This window comes from Neovison vison, chromosome 3 (assembly GCF_020171115.1).
Source record: "Neovison vison isolate M4711 chromosome 3, ASM_NN_V1, whole genome shotgun sequence".
In the NCBI taxonomy this organism is placed as follows: domain Eukaryota; kingdom Metazoa; phylum Chordata; class Mammalia; order Carnivora; family Mustelidae; genus Neogale; species Neogale vison.
In genome coordinates, this window is record NC_058093.1 from 105,651,798 (window position 1) to 105,677,280 (window position 25,483).

General features: G+C 45.6%; 1 protein-coding gene across 26 annotated transcripts in view; it reads right to left on the reverse strand.

The window, feature by feature from the left end:
* The window catches only part of CLASP1 (cytoplasmic linker associated protein 1), a 269,463-nt gene that overhangs the window by 14,249 nt on the left and 229,731 nt on the right, over window positions 1-25,483 (reverse strand). For 13 of the 26 annotated variants that reach the window (XM_044242650.1, XM_044242649.1, XM_044242648.1 and 10 more), the window contains 5 exons: window positions 25,006-25,122; window positions 20,335-20,485; window positions 15,990-16,236; window positions 13,269-13,459; window positions 11,361-11,489 (listed from right to left, as the gene is read on the reverse strand). In XM_044242650.1, the coding sequence (XP_044098585.1) occupies window positions 11,361-11,489; window positions 13,269-13,459; window positions 15,990-16,236; window positions 20,335-20,485; window positions 25,006-25,122 (835 nt within the window). The remainder of the gene's footprint in view (window positions 1-11,360; window positions 11,490-13,268; window positions 13,460-15,989; window positions 16,237-20,334; window positions 20,486-25,005; window positions 25,123-25,483) is intronic. The other 13 variants (XM_044242664.1, XM_044242668.1, XM_044242655.1 and 10 more) reach the window with 1 other exon arrangement.

Genomic DNA, 25,483 nt, shown 5'->3' on the forward strand with positions numbered 1-25,483 from the left:
ACTTGTACTAGAGGCCACCAGAAGGGCCACAAAAACCCTCTGTAATAAAGGTAGAAGTTAAACGCAAAACCCAGCAAGGAACAAAGTGTGTGGGCTCTGGACGTAGGTGGCAAACCCCAGCGACACCATTCACAAATGTTAAGCCCCCATCTCCTCATCTGTAAGATAGGGAGACCTCACAAATATCATTTGGTAAGTGGTACCAAAATGTACTATACAGTAAATGGAAGTCACTACTACTAACAGCACAAGGCTGTATATATAAACAATCAACAAAACACCAGGCTGTAAACATGTATGCATTTTCTTATGAAATGTAATGGAAACCTACTACTTTTCTCCTACTACCACCCTGGGCTAGGCATTCCACCCAGCTTCTTCTCTGCTTTGTGTTCTGCTATTTGAAACAAGTCAGCTCTGTCTTTATTCAGCAACAGTACCAAGGTTATCAGCTCAAGCCTTCAATCACCCCAGTGCTCTCGTGATTGAAGCAAACACTGACCAACAAAAACGGGAGACAGACCATCTAGAAGGCATCTTCTAGACCTGGGCAAGAGTGGGCTAAGACATCAGGGCTTACAAGCCAGGAGGATAGGACACATGGACCACATGAGGTCACTGCAAGGCCCTGACTGAGACACTGCCCCCCTGAGCCCCAGCTCCTCTCTCTAGGAGGGGCAGGGTCAGATCTCAGGGCACTGCGGTCATGGCCTTGCAACAAGACACAGCCCTGCTTTGTGTTCAGTCAGTTACCATACCACATGAACAGGGCTCACTTCCTGGAGTGTGCCTCAGCAGTCCGTGTGTCTGCTCTGCTCACGCCCCTGTCACCTGGCCAGCATGCTTGTGGACACAATGCATTCACTGTGGCGGCACAGACTGGGATTGTGCATTCATCCTTTCAGGAGCCAAACTGGGGACCCTAATCAGCATGCTTCAAGGATGAAATCCGTGTACACGTGAGAAGACAGGTATCAAGAACACCCACAATTCATCTGTGTTCATTATTATTTACGTGAAAGGTCAGGCTTGGGTGCAAAGCACTGGAGAGAGGTCATTTTACTTTGAAAGAATCTTATTCTCAATAAGCCCATAAGAGCAATGCTTCTTTCATACCACCATTCCCTGTGCCTTCTGTTCTGTGCTGTGTGTGTGCCTACATCTGCTCCTATGTGTCCGGGCCAGAGCTCAGAGCTCAGGCCACAGGCGTGAGGACAACAGCTGGGCCCTGGGTCTGGCCCTCACAGTGCTGGCTTGGGGTGGGGGGGTGGTCTGTCCACGAGCAGCATGAGGAGGCAAAGTGGTGGGGACCAGGCCACAGAAGCAGGCAGGGGCTGGGTGGTGGGGGGCTGCTGCCTGCAGAGCATCCTACAGTTGGCCAGGTTTAGATGACAGGAAGCTGGTGAGGGAGGGGACACAGAGCGAACGTCTGCGGAACACATCCCAGGTGCTCTGTGGGGATGCCACCAGTTCAAGGGCCCTTGGTCATGCCGAGCCAGCACTGTCCCCTCCCCCCGCCCCGGCCTCCTCTACCGTTTGCAAGGGTTTTGGGTGAGTCACGCAGCCAGCTCAGCCTTCCTGGACACCTCAGGACAAGTGGGCAGACTGCCCTGTCAGCAAGCATGAACTCAGTCACACTGATGACATCGCCCTCCGCTTCACAGACACATGAGACAATTTAAGGAAAGCCCACCATGATTTTCTTCTTGCCAACTCAATCTCCTGCCAAGGCGCAGTGTTCTCCACCCAGGTCCCCTGAAAGCACACTGCTGTGTGGCCCTGAGCACATGTGACCTTTAACCTTTCACCTCAAGAAGGGCAGCTCCAGAGTTGCCGGGCACATTCTCAACCTCTGAGAGCAGCGCGGCAGGCACATCTGCGTTCATTCCTCTGGCAAGACACTTAATTGGTTTGATAATCGGGCCTCAATTTTTTAAAAAATTCTAAAATGAGGATTTAAAAGGTATCAACTGTGACAGATACTGGAGTGAGAGATAACCTACAAACGCCTGCAGCTAAGAGGACACTGCGGGGGAGCTCTGGGGCCACCAGAGAGCAGAGCTCTGGCCAGAGGACCCCCTCCGACGCAGCCTGGCCCTCACGTCAAGTGGGTATGCCCTTGCCAAGAATCTACGAGAAGTTAACCCGGAACCAGGCCCACATTCGTCGAGACATCATGGAAGGCCAGCAAGGCTTGGCTCCTGCCTACCTGTCTAGCAGTGTTTATGGCCCCTGACCCCCTGTGCTCTACTGACACCAAGCTGATGGCACGCCCTGCATGTGCCCCTCCGGCCACTTCTCAGAGACCTGGACTAACTCCTCTGTCCTTCCTCACTGTCGCTCCCTTGTGCGCTTCACCTGGCTGGGCCTGGTCATCCTTCAGGGTTCACTCGCTGTAGTACAGCTTCTGGGAAGCCTCGTGTGCACACCTTCATCACTGCACTCAAAACACCTTGCTGAAGTGCTCTCTCGCACTAGTCTAAAAGTCCCTTGAAGGTGAGTTCCCCTCTCTGCCATCTTTCTGTCGGACCCAGGATAATGCCCAACATACACAAGGTGACGAGGTGCTCAGTGAGTCTGTCAAATTCCCCCACAGTGTATGTATTTTTAAAAATGCTCATGACTGGCAAAGTCACCTCTGGGGCATGCCTCACTGATTTGCATTTACATGTTCTAACCGAGGAGTTAGCCCAGAAAATGAGGACGAAGCAAGTTATCTATAAATGACCAACTTGAGCCTTGGGCAAAATCAACCATAGGAGGCCCAGAGGGTCCCGTTCCAGGTGACATGGCTGAAAGGCAACAGCTCTGTCCTTTTTACAAAAGAGACTTTAGTTCAGTTTGGTTTTTTTCTAGTAATCAGCTATTTGAAGAGAGGCAGTGTACTTCTTAGAAGACTTCCATCATGTGATGAATTACCCTAAGGTCAAGTGTCTTTCTTCCTTCTCAGTTCCTGTATGTCCTAGGGGTCGCTCTAAGTCAACGGTGCACTTGGGAAAGCCCAACAGTGGGCACGTACCACTAAGCAGACGGTGGAAAGTGGAAGAGGGAGGTCTATCTCTCTTCTAAGGTGGTCCCACCGGGAGAAGGTGCTCTGAGCCATGCCTTTCTGTGGTATGAAATCATGGTTTGCAAGTATCCTAACATACTGCTCAGAAAGCTTGGTACTGACAGAAGAAACCATGTATCTTAGTTTTTAAATATGAGGGAAAAAATAGCAGGGTCAGAAAATACTGGATTACTTCATAGATATAGCCAAGGTAGAAAACACTAATGGACAGGAATCCACGTTTAAGATTCCTCTGAGAGGGGCACCTGGGTGGCTCAGTGGGTTAAAGCCTCTGCCTTCGGCTCAGGTCATGATCCCAGGGTCCTGGGATCGAGCCCCACATCGGGCTCTCTGCTCAGCAGCAAGCCTGCTTCCTCCTCTCTCTCTGCCTGCCTCTCTGCCTACTTGTGATCTCTCTCTGTCAAATGAATAAATAAAATATTAAAAAAAAAAAAAGATTCCACTGGGAGCTGGGCAGCAGCTCAGTGGGTGGAAAGACAGGCATGGAAACAGCCTGGGATCCAAGCATCAGCTGCACGACTTAACGTCCTGAGATGAGCAAACAACCCGTCCATGCCCCTAGGGATGCAGCCAGCATTAACAGGACAAGGCAGGTTCCTGGCAGGCTCATGGTGAGAACTCCATCCCATCACAAGGTGGTCTTCCTCCCCTCCCACCTATCCATGCTCTCCTGTCATTCCGGTGAAAGAGAGCTACCCTATGGTCAGCTGCTGGGGCCACAGACTTTCATATCTGCTGAGCTGAAACCCAAACCCAAGGAGAACTTCCTCTCTTAGAACTCCAGGAATTCTCCACGTCACCTGCATGAAGCATTTACTCAAATGTACCTAACATAAAAAGGTCTTTGGAAAATGTGGGAAAATAAAAAGCCAGAAGGTGCACTTAGAAATGGTAAGTTTGAGGCCCTCTCGCCTACTGAGGTTACAGAAAGTTTCCCAAGACAGACATCATCTTTGGCAAGGCAGGTAGGTGTTCCTGACTTCCCTCTAGATGCCAAGCCCCCAGTTTTTGGCGAGCTGCCTGACTCAGGGTGAACTTTAGGTTTTGCCCCTGTGTTCTATGTAACATAAGAAGCAAAGATTATAAATGTAAGCAAACAGAGTGCAAAAGTAAACATGGGCACCAGAAAGAAAGGAGAACAATACTGTTTAGGAGACAAGGTGGCCAGAGATGGCAAGGATTTTAAAAAGGGGGATGGGGCATATTTAAGGAAAGGCAGCATCAAGCAGGTTATAACCCACCTTAAAGTGATCCTAACTGTTCCAACTCTGATTCTGCTATAGTCTAGTCAGAAACACAAGGATTTTTTTTTCTTTTCACAGTTAGTAAAATAATTTTAGCTAGCTAGGAAGAGCACAATTTCCTCATCTAACTTTTTTAAAAAATGAGATCATTACTCGGAATATTAATGAATGTTTGCTTAAAGATAAGGTTTCTTCTAGAGCACAGAGCTTGTCAAAATTTGGATTGTCTTTTACGTTTGCAAAGTTTGATTTGGCTCTGTCACAGACACACCAGAAAAATTGGTTGAATAAAAAAAAAGTTTTTTAAGTGCACACACACACACACAAAAACGCAAATGTTCCTAAACAATGAGTGGAATCAAAGAAGTCTTCCCAGTTGGGCATACCTACCTTTAGCGCCTCAAAAATGTGGAAGCTAAGGAAAAGTATGGCGCCACCTTCTGGGGAAAGGCCAGAAAGACCTTACACAAATGGGATCCACGCTGAGTTTTGGTATCCACAAGGATCCTGGAGAGATTTGGTCATTGGTGAGAGACTAGCACTTAATAAATGCCGGGATTTAAGGGGGAGTGCCAGCACGGGCCTGGACCTGCTCGTGAGTCCTCACTTAGCCAGGCTCAGTACCATACCAGAGGGAGCAAGGTGGGGAAGAAAAAAAAGCTCCAAGTAGAACATTCACAGGCCCGAGTTTTGGTTCTGTCATCAACTGGAGAGGCGGCCTGGGGAGAAATTTCTTCCACTTTCCAAGCCTCAGCTTCCCTCATCAGAAAATTGAGAGGGAGACTATAAAACAAGAATTTCCACATTATCTTCTACCGCTCTTTGATGAGCTCTTTCTCTTGGGGAAAAAAAAAAAAATCTTTTTCACGGGAAAAATTCAGGCTGAGTCTGAATGAAAAGATGTCTAACAAAAGAGCCATCACATCCTCGCCTGGAAAAGCAGATTGAGGGCAATACTTTCTCTTGCAGATGTATTAAGACAGTTAAGGGGGAGACTTAGTCTGTCCTATTCCCAGGGGCAGAATTAGGGCCCTGAAGAAAAAGTGCTGAGCAGTCAGGTGGGGCTGAGAGCCCAGGAGGGCACCGCAGACACTTGAGAGGCTGGCCGGCCTCTTAAGGAAGGGTGGAAGAGATGACCTAAATCTCAGACGGGAAGCTGGGCAGCACACAGAAACCTCCTCCATGCAGCCCCAGTGTCCACCTCTCAAATCTCATGGTGTTTTGTTACCATGTGACAGCAACTCCATGCACAAGCCCCAAGACAAAAGCTGTGTTTTCTACTGGTGTTTTAAAGCTTGCTCAACCAATTTAAATAGGCTTCTTAGATGTATTTAGAAAAGTGCAGTTATATCTGCTTTGTTTAAGATGTAAAAAGCCTGTCAACAGTTCTGTCAATCTGTCTACTTTCTTCAGTGGACAAGGAGAGAAAAAATGGTACCTTCCATGTTCAACAGAGCCCTGCAGGGCATGACGTATCCCTGCTTCTGTGCACGGGCATTCTAGAGACCCAGAAAGTGCCTGTCATTTGCCCAGTCACACAGCCAGTGAAAGGCAAATAGGATGAGAACTCAGGACTTCGAACTCAAAGGCTCTGACATTAAACAATGGCCCTCTTGCCTGTTTTGGAGTAAGATGCCTTTCCTGAAGCTACAGGAGCTAAAGCCCATGAGTCACGTCCGGATCCGAGGAGGGCCAGTCTACCAGAGCCAAGGAGCTACTCCCCGCCTCAAGTAATGCTGGAAGGGCAGTCGGCACAGCCACTCCGAAGCAGATACTGTGCCTGGCACTTTACGACAGCCCTGTGGGGCGGGACCAGCTCCACTTGACGTACAGAACACCATGGCGGTCTGGGCTCTATGGAGCCTTCTAGGCCCATGCCCCCTTCTCCTGGCTGTGCTGCCCTGGCACACCATTAGAATCCTCTCCCTAACTACTCCTCACAGCCAATCTCAGGTTCTAACTACCTCAGGCAGTCTTCCTTGCCTCTTCCAGCCCCTCCAAACTCCTCGGGCATCTTACTTTGAACCACACGTTTGCTTTAACCTCCACGAAACCAGGAGCTCCCTGAAGACTGGAGCCCTGCCCCATGCCCCCACCTCCTGCCTCCAATAATAAAACATTAGCCAAAGTTTAGGCTATTAGTGTCAGACTATTGGCTTGGCAACTATTAACCTTTAAATGATTGTATAGATTTCTGGTTTTGCCTTTGTCTTAAGCAGCAAAAACTTCCAAAGGAAATTGGGTTTCTAGCCACATCCCAAGACTGAGTCAAGGAAAAAGTACATTATTTAGAACCTACAAAGGTTAAGGTTCATTACACAATATCAACTTCTAGTACCATGAGGCTGAATGAGATACAGATAATCATCTAGTCCACTCCCTGCACTAACAGATAAGAAAAACCAAGGTCCAGAGAGGCAAAGTGATTTCTCCAGGTTCACAAAACGCATTGTTCTCCAGAGCCAACTGACACATGGCTGTTGCCCCAGGAGGCCTCCAAGGACCATTCCAGAGTGCAGAGAATCTGGCTAAGTTGTGGTCAGATGGTGATTTTAATCGGTATTTGAAAGAGAATTATCAGCTCACTAAAACAGAATGTCTTCTCTCTGACACACTACTGCTTTTCTCTGGCCATGTTTGTCAAAAGGACTGCATGAGACATGCCAGGCCAGCAGGTAAAACAGGAGCAGGAAGATTGGTTCCTGAAATGTTTTCTTATGTCTGAAATAATCTTGGCCTGGCTTTACTTCTAATCCCTTGAAATCATAAAATATAAAATTAACCAGAAATGATTTAAAAACAAAAACCCTAAAGACAAAAAACTGTTTTCTATTTACCTCAGAATCCAACTTCCCCAAGCATATCAAACCACCTGAAGCTGGACGGTGATGGCTGGAATCCCCAGACTTTTGTGCATGGCAAGAACAAGATGTTTGGTGACCCAGTACAGGACATAAAAGGATGCTAATGTTTTATTCTTTAGTAGACAAATAAAACCGAATATTCACTAATGTGGGCAAGTTCAGGAAACGATCCAAAAGTTTCAATTATAGAACATCCTTAAGACATAGAGTTGGTGTTTCTTTCAAGTTTGAATAAACATTTACCAAACATTTTTACATTTGGGGGATTACATGTAAGACAAAAGTCCTGGGAGCAACAGCTGCTCTTACATCAAATGTGTCTAAAATGATCCATAATTAGCATATCACTCATTTACCAAGAAAGAAGTACTTCTAAAACAGATAAGGATGTCTAAAACCAGTTTCATGTGGCAATCCTCATATAGCATGACACTTTCCACAGTGCCATGTGCCAGGGTCACACAGCGGTGATGAGACCCAACAACACAGCTGGACAGGACACACTCTTGAACTGAAAACTGGGTTTCCAGCCTCCAGAGTCATCCCCCACAATGACCCCAGAATCCATTTGTACCATCGATTCTCTTATCAAATCCCCTCTTCATCAGTGAAGGAGGATTCAGCAGCAGTCCAAACAGAGTGCAAATTCTAAGATGTGAAGAGTTAAAATTGATGGAGTTTTCAAAAAAAAAAAAAAAAAAAAAATTAAAAAAAAAAAATTGATGGAGTTTTCCTTTAAAACAGAAAATGGGCTTCAGATTTCTGAAGGTCACTACCAAGGCTGGGCCCTTTAAGGCGTTTGCTACAAGCTAAACCTACAGAAAACCACAGTGACTTCATTAACAAGCCATTAAAACTCAGTGGCAAAGTTCATTTACTAAAAAGAAACAAGGAGTTAGATAATGAAGAAGATGTACTTATTCAAATAAGGAATAGGAAAACCTCTCTAAGCTGATTCACACCAACTTCTCAAATAGAAACTCCAAACTGGTATCCAAATCCTCTAGGGTGCTTACCGTGTCTGTGTTGGCTGAGGATGGGTGATGCCCAAGCAAGATCTAGCACTTAGGACACTTTCAACGTGTAACAAAAGTGTTTTGCACACATGGTTCCTATTAAAAGACCTTGACTTAAAGGATGGGAAAATAAGCCATCTTGTCATTAACCCTGCCCTACTCCTCTGCCCTAAAAGCTTTTTTCACTGATCTCATCGCGGTGCCATCTCGAGGCGCCTTGTGGCATGGCCACCACCACAGTGGGCATGGGAGGACATCTGGGACTAAGGTCTCAGAGCATCCTATGTCAGCTGCCAGGTCTCATGTCCTTTACGTCCTGCTAAAGCCTGGGTTCTATCTGTGAATACAAAACTAACCAGTTTCCTACGAGATGGAAGTTCCAGGGAGCTCAAAGGAAAGACCACACTTTGGAGGTACTAATTAGCTAGGAGAACAGACTCTGCCTCTCTCTGTAGGACCGGTATTAGTCACTGGGTCTAAAAGCTCTTGGGATCCTTCCCAATGTCTGAATAGCGTCTAAACGTAGTGCCGAGATGATGTAACAACTAGGGAAATACCGTGTGTGATGTTCTATGCCAACAAGATGGCTACAACACAAACTTGATATGCACCCAAGTATTCTGTCCGAAAACACAAAAACGGGGAATGGAGACAGATCAGTTAAAACACAAGAAAGACTAGAAGAATTTCAAAGGAAGGGAAAAAGAAAAAAATATATACCTAAAACCTACATACACAGATGCCCCAGTGAGGAGCTTCTGGCAAAGTGACAGAGTGAAGTTTCACAAGGAAACTACAAGGGCATCGAGTCAAGGTGAGTATGAAAGTATGCAAAGCAGGGGCGACCTGCCAATAAAGGCACTCCTTTATTTGGAACACAGTGTTTTCCCCACCTGCTTTATCAGACAATCAGTGACAGCAGCGTGGAGACCCTGGGTTATTCGAATTCCACACCAACTGAGCGGTACAAAGTTGACTTTAAGCAACAGGTATTTTCTGCTTCTGTCCCTTGGGAAAGGACGTCGCACCTAAGAACTTCCTCTCCTAAATTTCTCATTTTGCGAGAGGAAAAAAAAACAATTCAAAACAAGATCCCTCAAGAAAGTAGCTAATAGTAAACAGATTATTTCATTCTGTTCACTTGTACTTCTTAGGAACTGCTGTCAAAGTTTCTAAGTTCAAGATCAGGATGCCGACTTTAAACACAGACATCTTCTGAGGGGACAGCTGGTAAGTGCCACACACTATGGATGGCTTAGTTTCACCTTGATGCCACATTCTAAGTATGTCCTCTCCTGAGGAAACAACTGATATCAGATATTTGCGAAAAAACACCAATTTTACCTTTAAAGATACACTTATTTATTTGAGAGAGAGGAGCAGAGAGAGAGGGGGAGAGACTCAAGCAGATTCCTTGCTGAGCGTGGAGCCTGATGCAGGGCTTCATCTCATGACCCTGGGATCATGACCTGAGCTGAAACCAACAGTCGGACACTTAACCAACTGTGCCACTCAGCCACCCCTTACTTCATTTTTTGATCATGTATATTCTCATTAAGGAGAAGCTATTATGGTTAAATTAAAAAAAAAAAAAAAAAAGCCCAATCAATATGGGCCAGGCCAGTTGCCCCTTAAAAGAGACACATGATCTGCTTCTTGGTTCTGCCAATAACTGCCATGTATTATCTGACAAATTAGAGCATTTTTTGGACCCTCTTTCCTCGCTCAGAAGTAATGGTATTGACTCTATTAACTCATCTGGTCCTCACATTTTTTAAATGAGTTATTGCAAATGGAAAGTGTTTTGTTCAAACGTGAGTGATTTTCACAATCCACAACCAAGCCAGATTTCAGACATAAACAGTATCTATCACTCACAACCCTGTGTTGCGCTACGACCATCACGTGGAGATGCCCAGACAGAGCACGAGATCCCAACCCTTGCTGAGTCTGCTATTTTGGGGTGGATTTCAGGAGGATAGACCTGTCACTGTTTGACAGTCACGTAACTGCTAAACAGGAAAACCACAATTTAGGGTCCTACATGTTTTTTTTAGACATGTAAGAAGTGCTCTCATTGCAATTCCCTTAAGCCATGAGTGTGCTCATGAGAGTCACATGTGAGCCGAGACACTGAACTGAGCAAGTGATTATGTCTCACTCTGGGGTCAAACCCACTCAAGTTTTCTGAAGTTCTAAGTACACAGCCCTATTTCCCACAGTGCCGTTGATCAGAAGAGTTCTGAGATCACTGGTATTCAGAAAAGCTCCCTCCATCTTCTTTGCAGGTCTCTAGACACTCAAAGGACTGGTGAGCCACGGGGGCTGGACAATTCAGGAAGCAAGTAGATAAGGATTTACTGAACGTCCAATCAAGGCTGGTTGTAAGTGTGTAGGACACAGAAACATGTCCTTCCAGCTACCCGGCAGGCATCTGAGGTGCTGGGACAGTTTGCTAGCATTTAATTGTTCAGGAGCTAGTAGGAGAGGCATGACATGACTGCCTCCATTCACTGAGATCTTGCAGAGAGTGACACAATGAGAGGACAGGAGAGGGAGGAAGACCAATGTGGTGTAGCACCTGTGTCCACATGCCAGGGACAGGAACCCTTACTGACTGTCTCATTTAATTCTCATAAGAAATTGTGACCGTATCCACCTCTATCTGACACACAAGGGCACTGAGGCTTGGAAGCCGAAAGAACATGTCTGAAGTTGTGGAGTAAGGAAGAGCTGCTTCTAGCACTTGCCCATCTGCGTCTCCGAAGCCAACCCTAATCTCCCAACACCAGTCTGGTAGGTGCTGAATGCCACCAGGAAATGGCAGAGCTTCACACCCCTTCTTCTGACCACAGCAATGGGAACCAGTGACTTGAGAAATCCCTCAGGGAAAGGTCAGTGGAACAGGTCAGTTTCTGCACAGGTGGAAAAGGAGTCGGGAACCTACCAAGTGGCACCAGGCCCTCGGCTGCCCCCAGGCTCAGCCGTCACACCAGCAGTGGGATTTTCACCCTGTGTCATGGCCCAGGGACAAGCTCAATGGGAGCAACTCCCTGTCCTATGCCTGTCTTAGGCTGCACAGTGAGCGACACTCCTCTCTTTCCACATCCTCACTGTACCCCCAGACCCATCTGTTCAGCACTCTGAGGCCAGAGGCTTGGCTCACCTCCTTATGGGAATCTTTATGGGCTTCCAGAGTCTTCATAATGGTCAGCTCGGCGTAGTTTTTAAATCTCGCTGGCTGGTTCCTCAGAATTTCTCGTAAAACCCTCAGTGCTAGTGCTCGGATGGAATGCTAGAGTACAAGAGGAAAAGAAGACATTAGCAAATGCTACCCAGCACTTCAACGAGCCTGCCAGCTAGCAGCGCCAGACAGGGCCAGGCACCCAGCCCTGGGCTTCCCTGGCACCTCGCTGGCACCCTGACAGGTCACACCGCTTACGTGGCCCAGGCTGAGGGGCCGGCTCCATGAGGCAGGCGCAGGCCCAGCACTTAGAGGGATTTGATGAAGGTTTCTGGAATGAGCCAAATAAGGACCAAATGAGACCAAATGAGGACGATACATCTAAGTTCATTATCCATTTCTTGGGGGGGATTCCCAGATTTCCTGAGGCTCAGATATACAAAAGGCAAATTACCCTTCTGTAAAATGTATACAAGAGCAGGTGAAAAGCATCTAGCCGTTTCGTCAGCACAACCTGTAAGACTATGGACCGAGAGAGTCGCAGCCCTGTCGTTACTCCCGACCTTCCGTGTGATGAGATCACGGGGAAAGGGAATGTGCACATGCCTCGAGCTGTCTGCGGCCTGCGTCTCACCACTTGGAGGAAAGCCATTTCAAACAGACTCCTAATCTCAGTAAAAGAAAATGGGGTTTACACCAAACAGAGCCAAAAAGTACATCCTGATCCTCTGCCGCTCATCTGTACAGTTCACACACCACATCAGTTCACACACGGACACACCATCCACCTGCCCTCTCCACGACATCACTTTAGCTCCCAACAAAGCCCGACTAAGCAGACGGGCCTCAGCAGCCAATACTCGACTGCAGGGAAGTTAATTCAGCCCTTTCGTCACTGTCCTTCTACCAGTATACCAACCCATTAACCCCAAGCATCAGAAAGAAATCAGTCACCACGACACTCCGCAGCCCATGTGCACCTGTCTCCCAACAAAGTCACCACCAACAGGGCCCTGAGCGTGACCTATACCATGGGCCGTGTTGAGCCTCCACCGAATCCACCCAGTCCTGGCCCTGAGCTCTTCACCACACCTACTGCATTGCTGTTTCCGCTAGCCTACACAAAGCCCGGTACAGAGATGGACTTTCACTTCTGGAGTGTAATTCAGACAATTCCCAATGTTTCCTGCTGTCTCCATGTAAGGGACCAGCGCACAGATGGGAGAGGGCAGGGCTCCGACTAGGCAGCTCCCTCCTGGCAGTCATCTATGTGGTGCCGTGGGTGGGTTACAGACCTGGCATGGTACAAATGCCTTGTGGGCCACGTTTAAATGTCACAGTGTGAAGAGGGTTTTTTGTTTTAAAAATAATAAAGAAGATAATAGAAACTAATCCACACTTTCAGAACTAGCTGCTTGACCAATGAAGACCACTGGAATTGCTCACATATGCAGGGCTGAACCTACACAGAACTTCATGGAAGGCAGCATCTAGCAGGGTCTTTTAAAAAATGAACTTGTCTCCTTATCAATTAACACATGAAACTTAACATTCATACAGAAGAAAGCTCATTGTAAAAAAAATTCCATGCTAACAAAGTCGTAAGAAATTCTATATAAGACAAAGTAACCTGAAGCAGGAACAAGTTTCCCTCAGGTCCTATAATCCTGATTACAATAAAAACCTGCATCTAATAATCTAGGAACGGGGCCTGTCTCTGACCAAAACATGACCTCATGAACTGCTGCTCAGAAAATATCTGAACAATGTTTTGATGTAAACAGTAGGCACAACACAGAAAGTAAAGCTGACGCCACACTCAAGGAGAACAGGACGCCATAGCCTGTCCCCTGGGAAGGGGGGAAGCATAAGATGAGGAAGGTGCCTCACGTCTTTGTCCCCAAGCGTCTCCAGCAGCAAGAGCAGGATGGTCTTGAAGTGCTCCTCCCACACGCCCAGGCTGTCCTCACGCGTGATCTTGAGCAGCTCCAGCAGGGCGCCTTTCCGCTCCTCCACTCGCTCGTTGTGGTTGGACAGCTCTTTCAGAAGGTCAGCCACCAAGTCTGAATGGTCAATGGGCACTGGGGAGACACCGAAACAAGTCACATCCCAAGTCTCATCCCAAGGGAAACCCCGGTGGTGGACGTGCCCCCGGGGTTGCTCAGATCCCCTCCGCCGGCTTCCTGCTCTCCCAGAGGCAGCTCCTCGTCCCTGCTGCCATGCCTTCCACCCTGAACCACCTCACTCTACGCTTTCTGCAGGCCACCTCCCCAGCTATGAAGACAGAGATGTGTGAACAGGTGGCAAGTACTGACAGCAGTGTCTTTACCCTTCCTTACCATCTTTTGCCCTCTCCTATTTCAGACAAACAGAGGGAGCCATCTAATAATCTCTCCTCAATGGTCTTCTTTCCCCCAGGTCTACCCCCACTGCAGGAGCCCTAAGTCTGGCCGCTGCCGGATAGTCCCCTCCCACTGCCACAGACACCAGAGCATGCACATCTGATTCTCTCAGCATCACATCTGATCACCTCAGGGCCCTCCTCACATCACATCTGATCCTCTCACATCTCTTCCCTGCCCAAATGTTCAGAGCTTAGTAACCAGCACAGCAAACAGATACTAGTCAAGATGTTTAGACTATTCATGGACTGTCTAGTCACAGACTAAACTCGCCAAGATCACTTAGCAAAATTACTTGCAGGACTTTAACCAAAAAAGACATCCTTTCTCTTCCCATGTTCTTTCAAGACCTCAACTCTGAACATTCCCTTTCAATAGAAAGGATGAAAATGCAAAGACAAATCATTAGAAACTACTTAAATTTGATTTTGCATATTTTTTTAAGGCATCTAAGGTAGGGGAACACACACACACACAGGAAGTTTGAAATGTTAAAGAACTCAATCTTTCCCCCACTGCATTCTCACCTTTCTCTTTGAGCCTTTCAGTATACAGTCAGTAAATAGATAACAACCAACATCCACCCCAATCTCTATCTTAAATGAGACCTACAAATGGGTTAAGTTAAATGAGCTATCAGTTCTACTTGCAGTGAAAGGAAACAGCACCCTACTCCATGAAAGTATGATTCATACTAACCATCGTACCACTGGCCTATGGCCCAGGAAATACCACTGGGATTCCTTGGGAATCTCCGGAGGGGCTACCCACTGGTGATCAGCAGATAACAGCCAGGGGATGTGCCTTCAGATGACTGAAGGACTTCATTGGTATCTTCGGGTCCCATCACTAAGCCATTGCAAGAGCACAGTTTTCCTCCTCCTCCTCTTTTTTTTTTTTTCTTCTTCTCTTTTAAGCAAGCTCTACACCTACCATGGGGCTTGAACTCACGACCCTGAGATTAAGAGCTGCACACTAAGCCGACTGAGCCAGGGAGTCAGCCAGGTGCCCCCCAGTCCTCCCTCTTATGTGTCCCCATTGAAACCAGCATCTGTGCTAGTGTGGCACCCCCCTCTTTCCAGGGCCATTGTGGTAAGTCTGTTTCCCCTGACAGATCTTGAACTCTCTGAGGCCAGGGACTGTGTCTCATCTGCCACCTTGTCCCCAGCAAGCTACAAACTTCATGACACACAGTGAATGCTAACTGTTTAGACTTCTAATTTAGGGTTCTGATTTAATTCTCCATTCAAAATAAAAACACAAAACAAACGTCTTAAGAACAGAGCGGATATATATAATCTCAAAAAAATGACTATGAAGTGAACATGACAATCAGGTGAAAAGGAAATAATTAAGCTCCTGATAAAAATACCATCATACCAACGCATACTTCACTCATTTATTACTCAATCATGGACACTGGTCTTATCACAAATGTGAGACAGCAAAACAAGACAGCAGACTAGTTCTGTTTTTTGCCAAGTATAGTTGGGACAAGTAATTTAACCTTTCCAAACCCTTAGTTTCCTGATCTGTGAAATGGGAATAAGCCCTCTCTATCTCATTAGCCATATAGGTAAAACACTGAGTTCAGCAGCAAGCACGTGGTACAGGAGCTCAGTACACGCTAGCTTGCTTCGCTCCAAACCACAGGACAGAAGTCAACCCAAAGCAGCTTCAGGAAGACCTGGTTAAAACGCTGGTGACAGAAGAAGGGAGCCTCTCAGTGGTCGTACTTCCATACAGGATCCTACTTCCATAGCTCAGGGCTGGGAGAGTGCACAGCAGGGCCCTCTGCCCCCCAATAATAGTAGCTAACTGCTACTGCCCTCATGCTTCTGATCTCCACTCAAGCCCCGGCTCCACCGCGGAGCCCTCCCTCATGGGCACAGCTGACCTGCCTTCACCACAGCGGGACAGCTCCAAGTTTAGGTCAGCTGTGTGACTCCTACTTCACAACTGCCTCTGTGAGAAGGCTGTAAGCTTCCGGAGGGCAGACCCCATGCCTACTTTTGCTCACGGCTGGGCCTTCCTTGGCTAAGCACAAGGTAGGAGCTCAGTGAGGAGCTGCTGAGTGAGCGACTAACCAGAACAGACCCCTTAGGTCCTGTAGGCCTGGAGCTGCTCTGACAAGAGGAGAGAGCCCCACAGAAAGCACTTTTGGATTGGGGTCCAAGGGGGGGTGGGAATCACACAAAGAAAGACGAACCATCTCGAAGCTGCTCCATGTCATCATCAAACACGGCCTCCTTCAGGGCTGTCTTGTCATAGGTGTTGATGGTGTCGGAGTAGGGGTACGGATTGTAGTCTCGCACCCGGGGCCCTGGGAAGGCACGGGGAGGCTGGGTGTTGAGGAGGGACGTCTTGTTATCCAGAGCTGTTCTGCCTCCCTCCACCACATCGCTGCCGCCCCGGCCTTCAGTGGCAGGCGAGGCAACTCCACCATCACGGGACACCTGCAGCACAGCACATGGTCATTTCCTGTTGAGGACTTTCAACAAAACTCTTCCTTCCACTTTTCAGAATATTAGGAGAGTCAGATTTCGCACGTGAATTCTGGCCACCAACCAAAGGATAGTTACTAAGATCTTAATCTGCAAACATCTAATTCATAAACTACCTTAACAGGAACCCAACAATGAAACCCCTTCATTCACTCATTTACACGTAAAGTGTGTTTTACTTTGTACTTGGTGATGACTTTTACTTGAAAGTCTTTTACTTGAAAGACTTTTACTTATTTCTCCAGGAATCCTGTGTGCCGGCACTGCTGCCCACCATTTCTTCATGAACAGCAGGGATTCCTCAGCAATGCCCTGACACACCACCAAACTAGTGCTTCCCCGATTACCACCACAGATCTAAAGCAGTCCAACCCTCCAGGATATCCTTGCATGTATCCCCCCAAAGCCAAACAACGCTTACTAATCTTTAGCACTGGAGAACTTTCTAGCTGGGAGGCACGTCACCCCTGAACACCTATGACTCTCTGCTGGGCTTTATGCTGGGTCAAAGAACAGGCTTTGTGGCTATTTCCTGAAACTTTTTCTTCCTAACATATACTGAGACTTGTCCTTAACAAATCAAACCCCTGAGTCCTTTGGCCCTTGTTCCTGATGACCCCCTCTCTCCCAGGGGGTCCTTTCTCCAAGGAGCCCCGGCCTGTCTGGTTTCCTTTGCAGGGCGTCACTATAACACAACTAGCATGGACAGACCGCCAGAAACAAAACCTCACTCTCCTCACCCCTGCCATCGGACTGTGTACGATGCTGGAGCTGTCTCCAGGAGGTGGGACATACTGGGGACTCCTGTGGCACATGTCTGACTTTTGCTTCTGACAAGATACAGCACCTTGTGCTTAAGCATTTTTTAAAAACTGTGGCAAAAAAGCCAGTTTAAAATTGTGGCAAAATATACATAGATCATTTTAATCATTTATATCATAGGTGTACAATGCAATGACATTAAAGACAGTCACAATGCTGTATAACCATGACGACTACATTATCTGTTAGGCAAACCTTCTGGTCTTCCCAAACCAAAATTCTGCACCTATTAAACAGTAACTCCCTGCCCTCCCTGGCCCGGGTCACCTCTATTCCACTTTCTGTCTCTGAATCTGACTACTCGAGGTACCTCATGGAAGTGGACTCATACAGTATCTGCATATGTCACTATGTCACTTCGCCTAATCAAGGTCCATTTGTGTTGTAACGTGTCAATATCACTTTCCTTTTTATGGCTGAATAATACTCCACGGGACACATCTATCACATTCTGCTTATCCATTTATCTGTTGGATATTTGGCTGCTTCTCCATCATCTGGTTACTGTGAATGATGCTATTATGGACACTGAGGTACAAGTATCTGTTCCAGTCCCTTGTTTTCTTTTGAACATACACCTAGTGGAACTGCTGGGATGCATCTGGTTTTTAACATCATCAAAAAAGATGTCCTACTAACTGTTAAGATGTAAAAAGGATATACAACACACGGGTAGACCTGAATAAAATAAGACTTTGGGCTTTCTTCATGATAGGGAAATGATTCATGGATGATTTAATTTTTTTCTCCTTGTAACTCTCTTCTCAAAGTAAAACACATATTATTATTATAACGAAAGAACTTAGAAACAGAGAAAGGGTTCAAAAAACTTCAGACATTTTCAAAATAAAGCTAAACCATCCTAATTCTAATCACTTTTAACAAAAAGTAAAATGAAAGATCTTACTTTTTAAACTTGTGTATTATCCCTGTCCTTGTCTTCTCACAGATTGTACCAGATGGGAATCATGGAGTACACATAACCATATATATTGCTTTCCTCGCACTATAAGAATGTCTTACATAAATAGTGCTTGTAACCACAATGTTTACTCATACCACTATTTCCATTTGTGTTCTAGTAAGATTTACTCAACTATTCCCCTTCTGTTTTTTAATATTTCTGGCTTTTGTTACAGATAATGCTGAGACAAATTGCACTGTATATAATAACTTTTTCTTTCTTTTTGCTGAGTTTCTCATCTAGCTTAGATTGCCAGAAGTTAGATTTCTGGGTAAAGGATAAGAAACTTAAAATCACTTAAGCTGAGGGGTGCCTGGGTGGTTCCATTGGTTAAGTGTCTGACTCTTGGTTTTGGCTCAGGTCATTATCTTAGTTAGGGTCATGAGATCAAGCCTCATGTTGGGCTCCAAGCTAAGTGTGGAGAATGCTTAAGATTCTCTCTCCCTGTGCCTTCACCCCCTAACACCCCCCCATCACCACTCACACGCTCTGTCTCTCTTTAAGATACATATGTATGTGTGTGTATATATATGTATATCAGTATCACTTAGGCTAAATGTAATTTACTAAGCTCCAAAGCAACTGTATCAAGTTCCCATGCCATCAATATTATACTAGTTCCCTATATCCTTTCTAGCATTAAATATTTTAATTTCTCTTTGAAATGAAGTGGAACAATTTAGACATAAAATGGAACCTCAAAGGGTTTATTGTATTTCTGTAATCACTCATAAGGATGGACTTTCTCCCACATGTTGAATGTTTTCATCTCTGCTTTTGGGAACCATTTTCCCAGTGGATCTGACTTTCATCCTTATGGATGTCTATCTTATTAGACTGAGGCACTTATCAGGCCAAAAAGACATACCGGTTCCCAAATCTTTCACGCTTAATGCATTTTTATATCCCCTCTAGTTTCTTCGCTAATACTCTGGTCATCAAGCAGCTAAGATGCTGAATTTTGAACCTGCTCAATAATTCAATTTCCACTTTATCATATTTAATGCAGATAGAAAAAAAAATCCAGTGGAGCCCTTTCACTCCACATCTGACTGGCCCCTCTCTTTGGCTAGAATGTCCTTCCCAAAAGTTTCCCTTAAATTCTCAGATACCACACTATCCCGGCCTCCCACACAATAACCTATAGCTTTTCTTCCAACTCCTTTTCTTCCGTCTTTCCCTTAGTGTTGCTGCACCTTAGGATTTTGTCCTTACCCTTTAATGGGTCGCTTTCACTCACTTTTTAATTATCATCAAGCAACTAGTCAATGCCTCTCAAATCTCTATCCCCAGCCTGAACAGCCAACCGAAACTCCAGACTGCTTTCTGCAAAGGCCTACGGGATATGCATGCTTAGATATTCCACAGGTCCCTCAAGTTACATGTATTCAAAACTGAATTCATTATGTTCTAAAGGGACTGACAAATGTTTTCCTCTCTTTCTAGAATATTAATTCCCTGAACTGCCCCAGCACTTTAGAGTCCTAGGCAGAGACTTCTGACTCTAGTATTTCAGCACTGCCCTACCCAACCCTACGTCTTCCAGAGTCATCCTCCATCTCAAAGTGACAGCATTCTTTCTAAAATATAAGTGTGACCATGCCATTTCCCTGGTTAAAAACCCTATAAAGACTCTCCAGTGACCTCAGAGTAAAGTTAAGACACTGGCAGAAAAGTCTCCTGGGTGTCAGTGCCCTTCTTGAGCCAACCGCTGCAGCCTCTTCCCCAAACCTTGCCACCAACAAGACACGCCCGCTCTCTCTACTTCAGCCACCTGCAAAGGGAAATCATGCCAAACACAAGGGCCCCCTCCTATCCGTCCAAACTCCCTCTGCCCCTTTGCTTCACGCAGCTCTGAGGATTCCACTGACCTTTCCTGAACACCAAGACTGCCCCAGTGTATCTCTCCAGTGCTGAGCCCTGACTATTTCCCGCCACACCACAATGTCCCACTGATCTGCCTGCCTCTGTGTGAGACTAGAGCTCCCAGAAAGCCATGCTGGTGTCCGATTCTGAACTATTATTTTGATCATGTCACAAGAACAAAAATATGTCCAGGATAAACAAAATCAAACTGGGGAGAAAAAGATAGTTTACATTTTTCACAGACAGCTGAGGGTTACTCAAAATTTTATAAAGTTGCCTTGGGCCTCTTAAAATAGTATTATTCTAACTACAAGATAAAGTTCAGCATTCATAGTGGTCAATCTTCAGAATTATCGCTTAATTGAAGTATCGTTCTCTGCTGGCCTGGGGATACTTACAATATCACAGTCCTTCTTGCCATCTCGTTTAATTGGCTCATTCAGATCCTCTTGGCTTCGAAAACTAAACTTTTCAATGGCTTCCGTAACTCCACGCAGAGAACTATAAATTTCTTCAGAGTTCAGGTTCTCTGTATCATACTCCAGCATGCTAAAGATCAAAAACAGTGTATTTCTTAAATTGAAGCATATGAACAATTATGAGCTATGGGCATAAATTACTTCCAATGGTTTATGGAGTAAGATGTGATTATTGTTCTGTATCTTTAGGTGACTTGGAATGAAAAGGAGACACCTTCTATTAGGGCACCACCACTGGACAATTGTTCTTTGTCAACCCAGGCCCCAAATGCACTACATCGGCACTCGGTAAGAACCAGTGGGGAACAGCGATAACCACGAGAATGCAACAACTCAAAGGGTGACAACTGGTGACAATGCACGAGGTAATGAAAGTGGAAAAATAACTTTCATATCTTGAAGATGGAAACAAGGAGTCTGGTTGTTACTGGTCTCAAATGTACAAACAGATTATGAGGAAAAGGCATTTCAAACTAAAGCTAGTATTACAAGCCAGTTTCAGAGGAGCAAAGCAAATGACCTCATAAAGACGGGGTTATGCTTGGTATTAGAAACTTGTGAAATAAAACTCTACATTCCAAAACAATTTCAAATCAGATCCACCCTACCGTTGGGCTCCCAACCACCTCTCCTGCCATCTAACCCAGGCGCTTGCTGTGAATACCAACTCTTCCAACATGCTTATGTTTATGTGTTTTAGAATAAAAACCTTTTACAGAAGAGTCACATTCCTAGATGGATGTCTGCAAGTATTTCAAAAAGCAAGAAATATTTTTTTACAGAAAAATATTACAGAAAAGTGATGTTAACTCTTGTTCCTTCAGTGGCTACACAGAGCAAAACACGAAACAGAGCAAAAGTCCCCAGGAGCCTTTGGGTGTAAAGCAGTGTGTCGACAAGTAGGCTTTAGAGATCTGAAAAGTATGCCGAACAGGTCCTGAGAACAAAATCCACCACGGTCCCTCACTGAGAATATCACAGACAAGTAGAGGACAAAGCATAGTATAAAGCAAGACAAGAAGCAACAGTCGACCAAGGACAAGTTAAAAAAAAACCCGTGTTAGTTTAAGTATCACTTGTTTTAAGAAAATGTCAAAAGAAGATCAGGTGAGTTAGTCTGGTGGAACTTACAGGAAGTATTGAGCTATCCTGAGGATGGCTCAGGGACATTCAAAGTCCTTGGCTGTGCGTAAGCAAGCATTTAACAACACTATAAAGACTAAAGAAAAGCACTCTTGCCATCTTCAGGAGAAGGAACTGAACCCAGACACTTGCAGGCAGGAACCTCTATTCTGGGCAACACAGCCAATCCTGTACGTTCTCAAAAGAGGTTAAGTCTCCTGTAACTTAAAAACAAGTAATACTTACTAAGCCCGCACCCCACCTTTTCTTCTCTTTTTTAAAAGGTTTGGGTAGATGAGCAAGACAAGATTTGCACAATTCTCCCTTGGGTGTAGCCAGACCTCTACTGGCTGAGGCTGTAATGATCCAAGTGTTTTCCAAGGCTGACCAGGTTCTGCTGGGGCACAGCATCTGAACTCGCCCTTCAGAGATGGAAGCTATTTACCTACAATTTCAACACTCGCCCAGATAGCACCCATTCTTCTTCTGTGATGAATGAAAGAAAATCCATGCTCCAAGTGTACTTGGAGAGTTCACAGAAATACACGCCAACTCAAAGACTGGCTCTGGCATCAAACACAAAAGAAATGTGAATGAACACGTTCACAGCTAAAATTCCATGTGTATACTGACAGGAGGTGGAATAAAACACTTGAACAGAATTCAAGAGATTTCAACCCCTGCTAAGTTCATAAGGTTATCTGTCCATAAAGGCAACATCCCTTTAATGTGAAGAAAGCATGAGAAGCACTGCAGCTCCTGGACCCGCCTTTCTAGAACACCACAATACCAGCTTATGTGGGAACAAAGGCATTTATACATCTGGCCAGTACACTATTTTTTATATATAAAAACGGAGTATGATTCGAAAAAAAATATGCATACGAGATGGAAAAAGATGCCTTAAAATACTTTTAATCACAACAACCAAAAATAACAGCATAGCCCATGCAAAAGGAAAGGAAAAAAAAAACAAAAAAACCAAAAAAACCCGGAAAGAATGACAGATGGACAAGAGGAAGTCTGGCAGAACGTTCAGCTTTTTAAGGGATGTCACAATATTATTTTCCATATGTCGCTTCAGATAACGTTAGCTTTCACATAATTCATCTCATTTTTCATAACCTAAGTGGTCTTAAAATGTCACTTCGGTTCACACAACTTTAGCATTACAGTAGCCCTTTTCAAAATAATAAAAGGATCCTATTAATGTCCAGTTAATGTTCCTCCTTCTTACTTTCAATTAACAATGAGGAATACACGTGCATGACCCAGTGTAACCGGTGGTGACACTTCCTTTGGACTCACTAGCTTGAGGTCTGAAGTATCTCCTTGGTACGAAGCTAAAACCGTGAGCTCCAGGTGAGAGAGAGCGTCGTTTTTTTCTAATAGGAAACAGGTAATGCTACGTTCTTTGCTAGTTTAATGTCCTGGCATTTGCTTTTTTTCCCAAATCAGTGCTCATGAGCCCTCATTTTTTAGGGGGAAAAAGGAAATTCCTATGAAAGCAGTCACTGGGGATCACCGATGCCATGCTCGCAGACAGCGGAACGTAAGGGAGCACAGCAAGAGGGACGCGGCGACTTTACCTGTTGGAAGAGGCTTGCTTAGGGACACCCCGGTCTGTCACTTGCCCCCATACTGTCTTGCTTTAGCTCAGAGACATAAACCTTTAGGTTAAAGGCCAGCTCCTGGCCTTCTATAAACACTGCAATTAGATCCCAGAAAGGCTGCCTTAGAATTCTTTAGATTAGGAGGAGTTGCTCAATCAGGCAATAGTCACCAACCCAAGGTCAGGCCACGTTACTCAATACTGAGGCAGAAGAGAGCTCTGGACTTGCCCTGTTGTAATGGGTCCATATCGTGGATGGGGAGGTGCATGAGGTCAGCTCTCCAAGAATGGAGACAGTCGAGACAGGAAGTTTGCCTTCTAAGATTTTCCTCTTTGTCATTTCATAGGGAAAAGATACCAGAAACGGAATTAGGATATATTCATTCCTTGTTAGGCAATCAATACGGTTTTGGCAGAAAGCAAAAGAGACAAAGATTTTCTCTTATTTGTAGGTAACTGATGGGTTTTTCTAAATGTAAAAGTCTCTTGTTAATGTTCTTTCCCTGCAATGGTCAACAGAAGTTATAGGTACTTATTAGCATTAGCAGTGTTATAGTCCATGTGTGAAAGATGATTCTGGAAATGAGGTGCCCACCAGAAGGGGATCTTGATGGCTGGATGGGAAAGAGTGGCTGGCGGTGAGGCTTGGTGCCCGTTAGGGCATGCAGACAGGTCAGTGTACTGGAACACAGTCAATAAATGGGACTTCTACTTTGAAGCATGGCTAACCTTAAAAAAAAAAAAGTTTGCTTTATTAACATTGACGACAGCAGCTGTCACATTGTTGCTGTGTCCTTGCCCTAACCTTGTGTATCTAGAAATAGTCATTACAGGATTCTCTGTACACTTGAGAAGCTACTTTTAAAGCTCTAAGAGTTTCGAAAGAAAGATGTTGTTAAAACATGTGGCTGACTTTGTTAATAATGCACAGCTTCGCTGAGTTGAGGACACAAAAGTAGGAATGTAAATCTGTGCAAAAGCTATCTATGAGGCATTCAGAATTATCGGACCTTTTTCAGTTCTGTTTTTACTCTAAACTATCAGCAGGTACAAACTCCTCTTACACAGCACAAAGACAGCTGGCCTGCCCCATGCTCTGCTCATGCGATGGCAGCCTTCTACGGAAGGGGGGCCTTGGACCTTTAGACCTTCGTAATAACGCCTAAGGGACCCTCAAACAGACATCTGTAGAAATCCGTGGCCCCTACTTTGTCCCACCAATTTGCCATCTGTTTTAAATCTGAAGGAACTCCCACCCCTTCTAGACTCATTAACCTCATCACCTACAACCAGGGGCTTGTGAGAGTACTGACTGCTCTCCTGCCTAGAGGCAGGGCACGCCAATGAGATGCAGCAGTGAATGCACTTCTTGGGCCTCCCTTCAGGATCTGTGTCCTCTGACTCTTGCCACATGGCAGTACATCATGCAAAAAATCAGTCCGTATCATCAATGGCAGAACTGAATGCAACACAGATGGTCTGGGCAAGAGCAGGTCTCATTTGCTTCTCAGTGGGTATGCCTTGTCCTCCTGAGAAGAACACAAAGGAAATTGTCCCCTCTGGCCTGCCTTGACTTCAGGGCATTGCCCCAGCGCCTTTACGGGGGCTCAGCTCTGCCTGGGCCTGCTACAGTAGGTGCCGCTGGATTTGGGCTGCTGGCGAAATGGTCATCTGTCCCTGTGACACAGCAGGAGCCGTACTCATGCAGGTCGACAGAGCTCATGCACCTGCTCACACTTCTCACCAAGGCTCTACTCCTGCTCATCTAAGCCAAAGGCTTTCGGAAGACCTGAGACGACCCTGGAAATGCAATAATATTGTGACACCTCAGACAAGGTAAACAGGTAGCTTGTTACCTGGGAGAGTAAGAGCGCCTGAGAGTCTTGTGGGAGGGAGCGGTGGGAATGGAGTTGGGCTGAGAAAAGGGAGGTGGGTGCTTCGATAGGCCATCAGCACTCCAACCCCACAACCGACTGCAGTGATCAGAAGAGGAGAGTCAGAGAGAGACAAAACAAGGCAACGGGGAGGGGAGATAGGAGGGGACTGGGAGACGCAACGTCCAATGTGTCTTCCAATCTCCTCTTTCCTTGACCAAGCTCTGTCAAAGTTGACTGGAGCAAAATTTATACTTCACCATACAGAGAAAATGCACAAAGTTTGTTTTACAGTTTGGCCCTCAATAAAGCTGCATTATTCCTTCCCATCTCAATCATGTGTTACATTTTTAAATCATGAGATTCCAAGTGTAAGAGTGTGTGAGTGTGTATTTGTGTGTGTCCACACTGGGAAGGATACCACGAGTACTTCCATACAAATATGCATGACTCTTCTGTC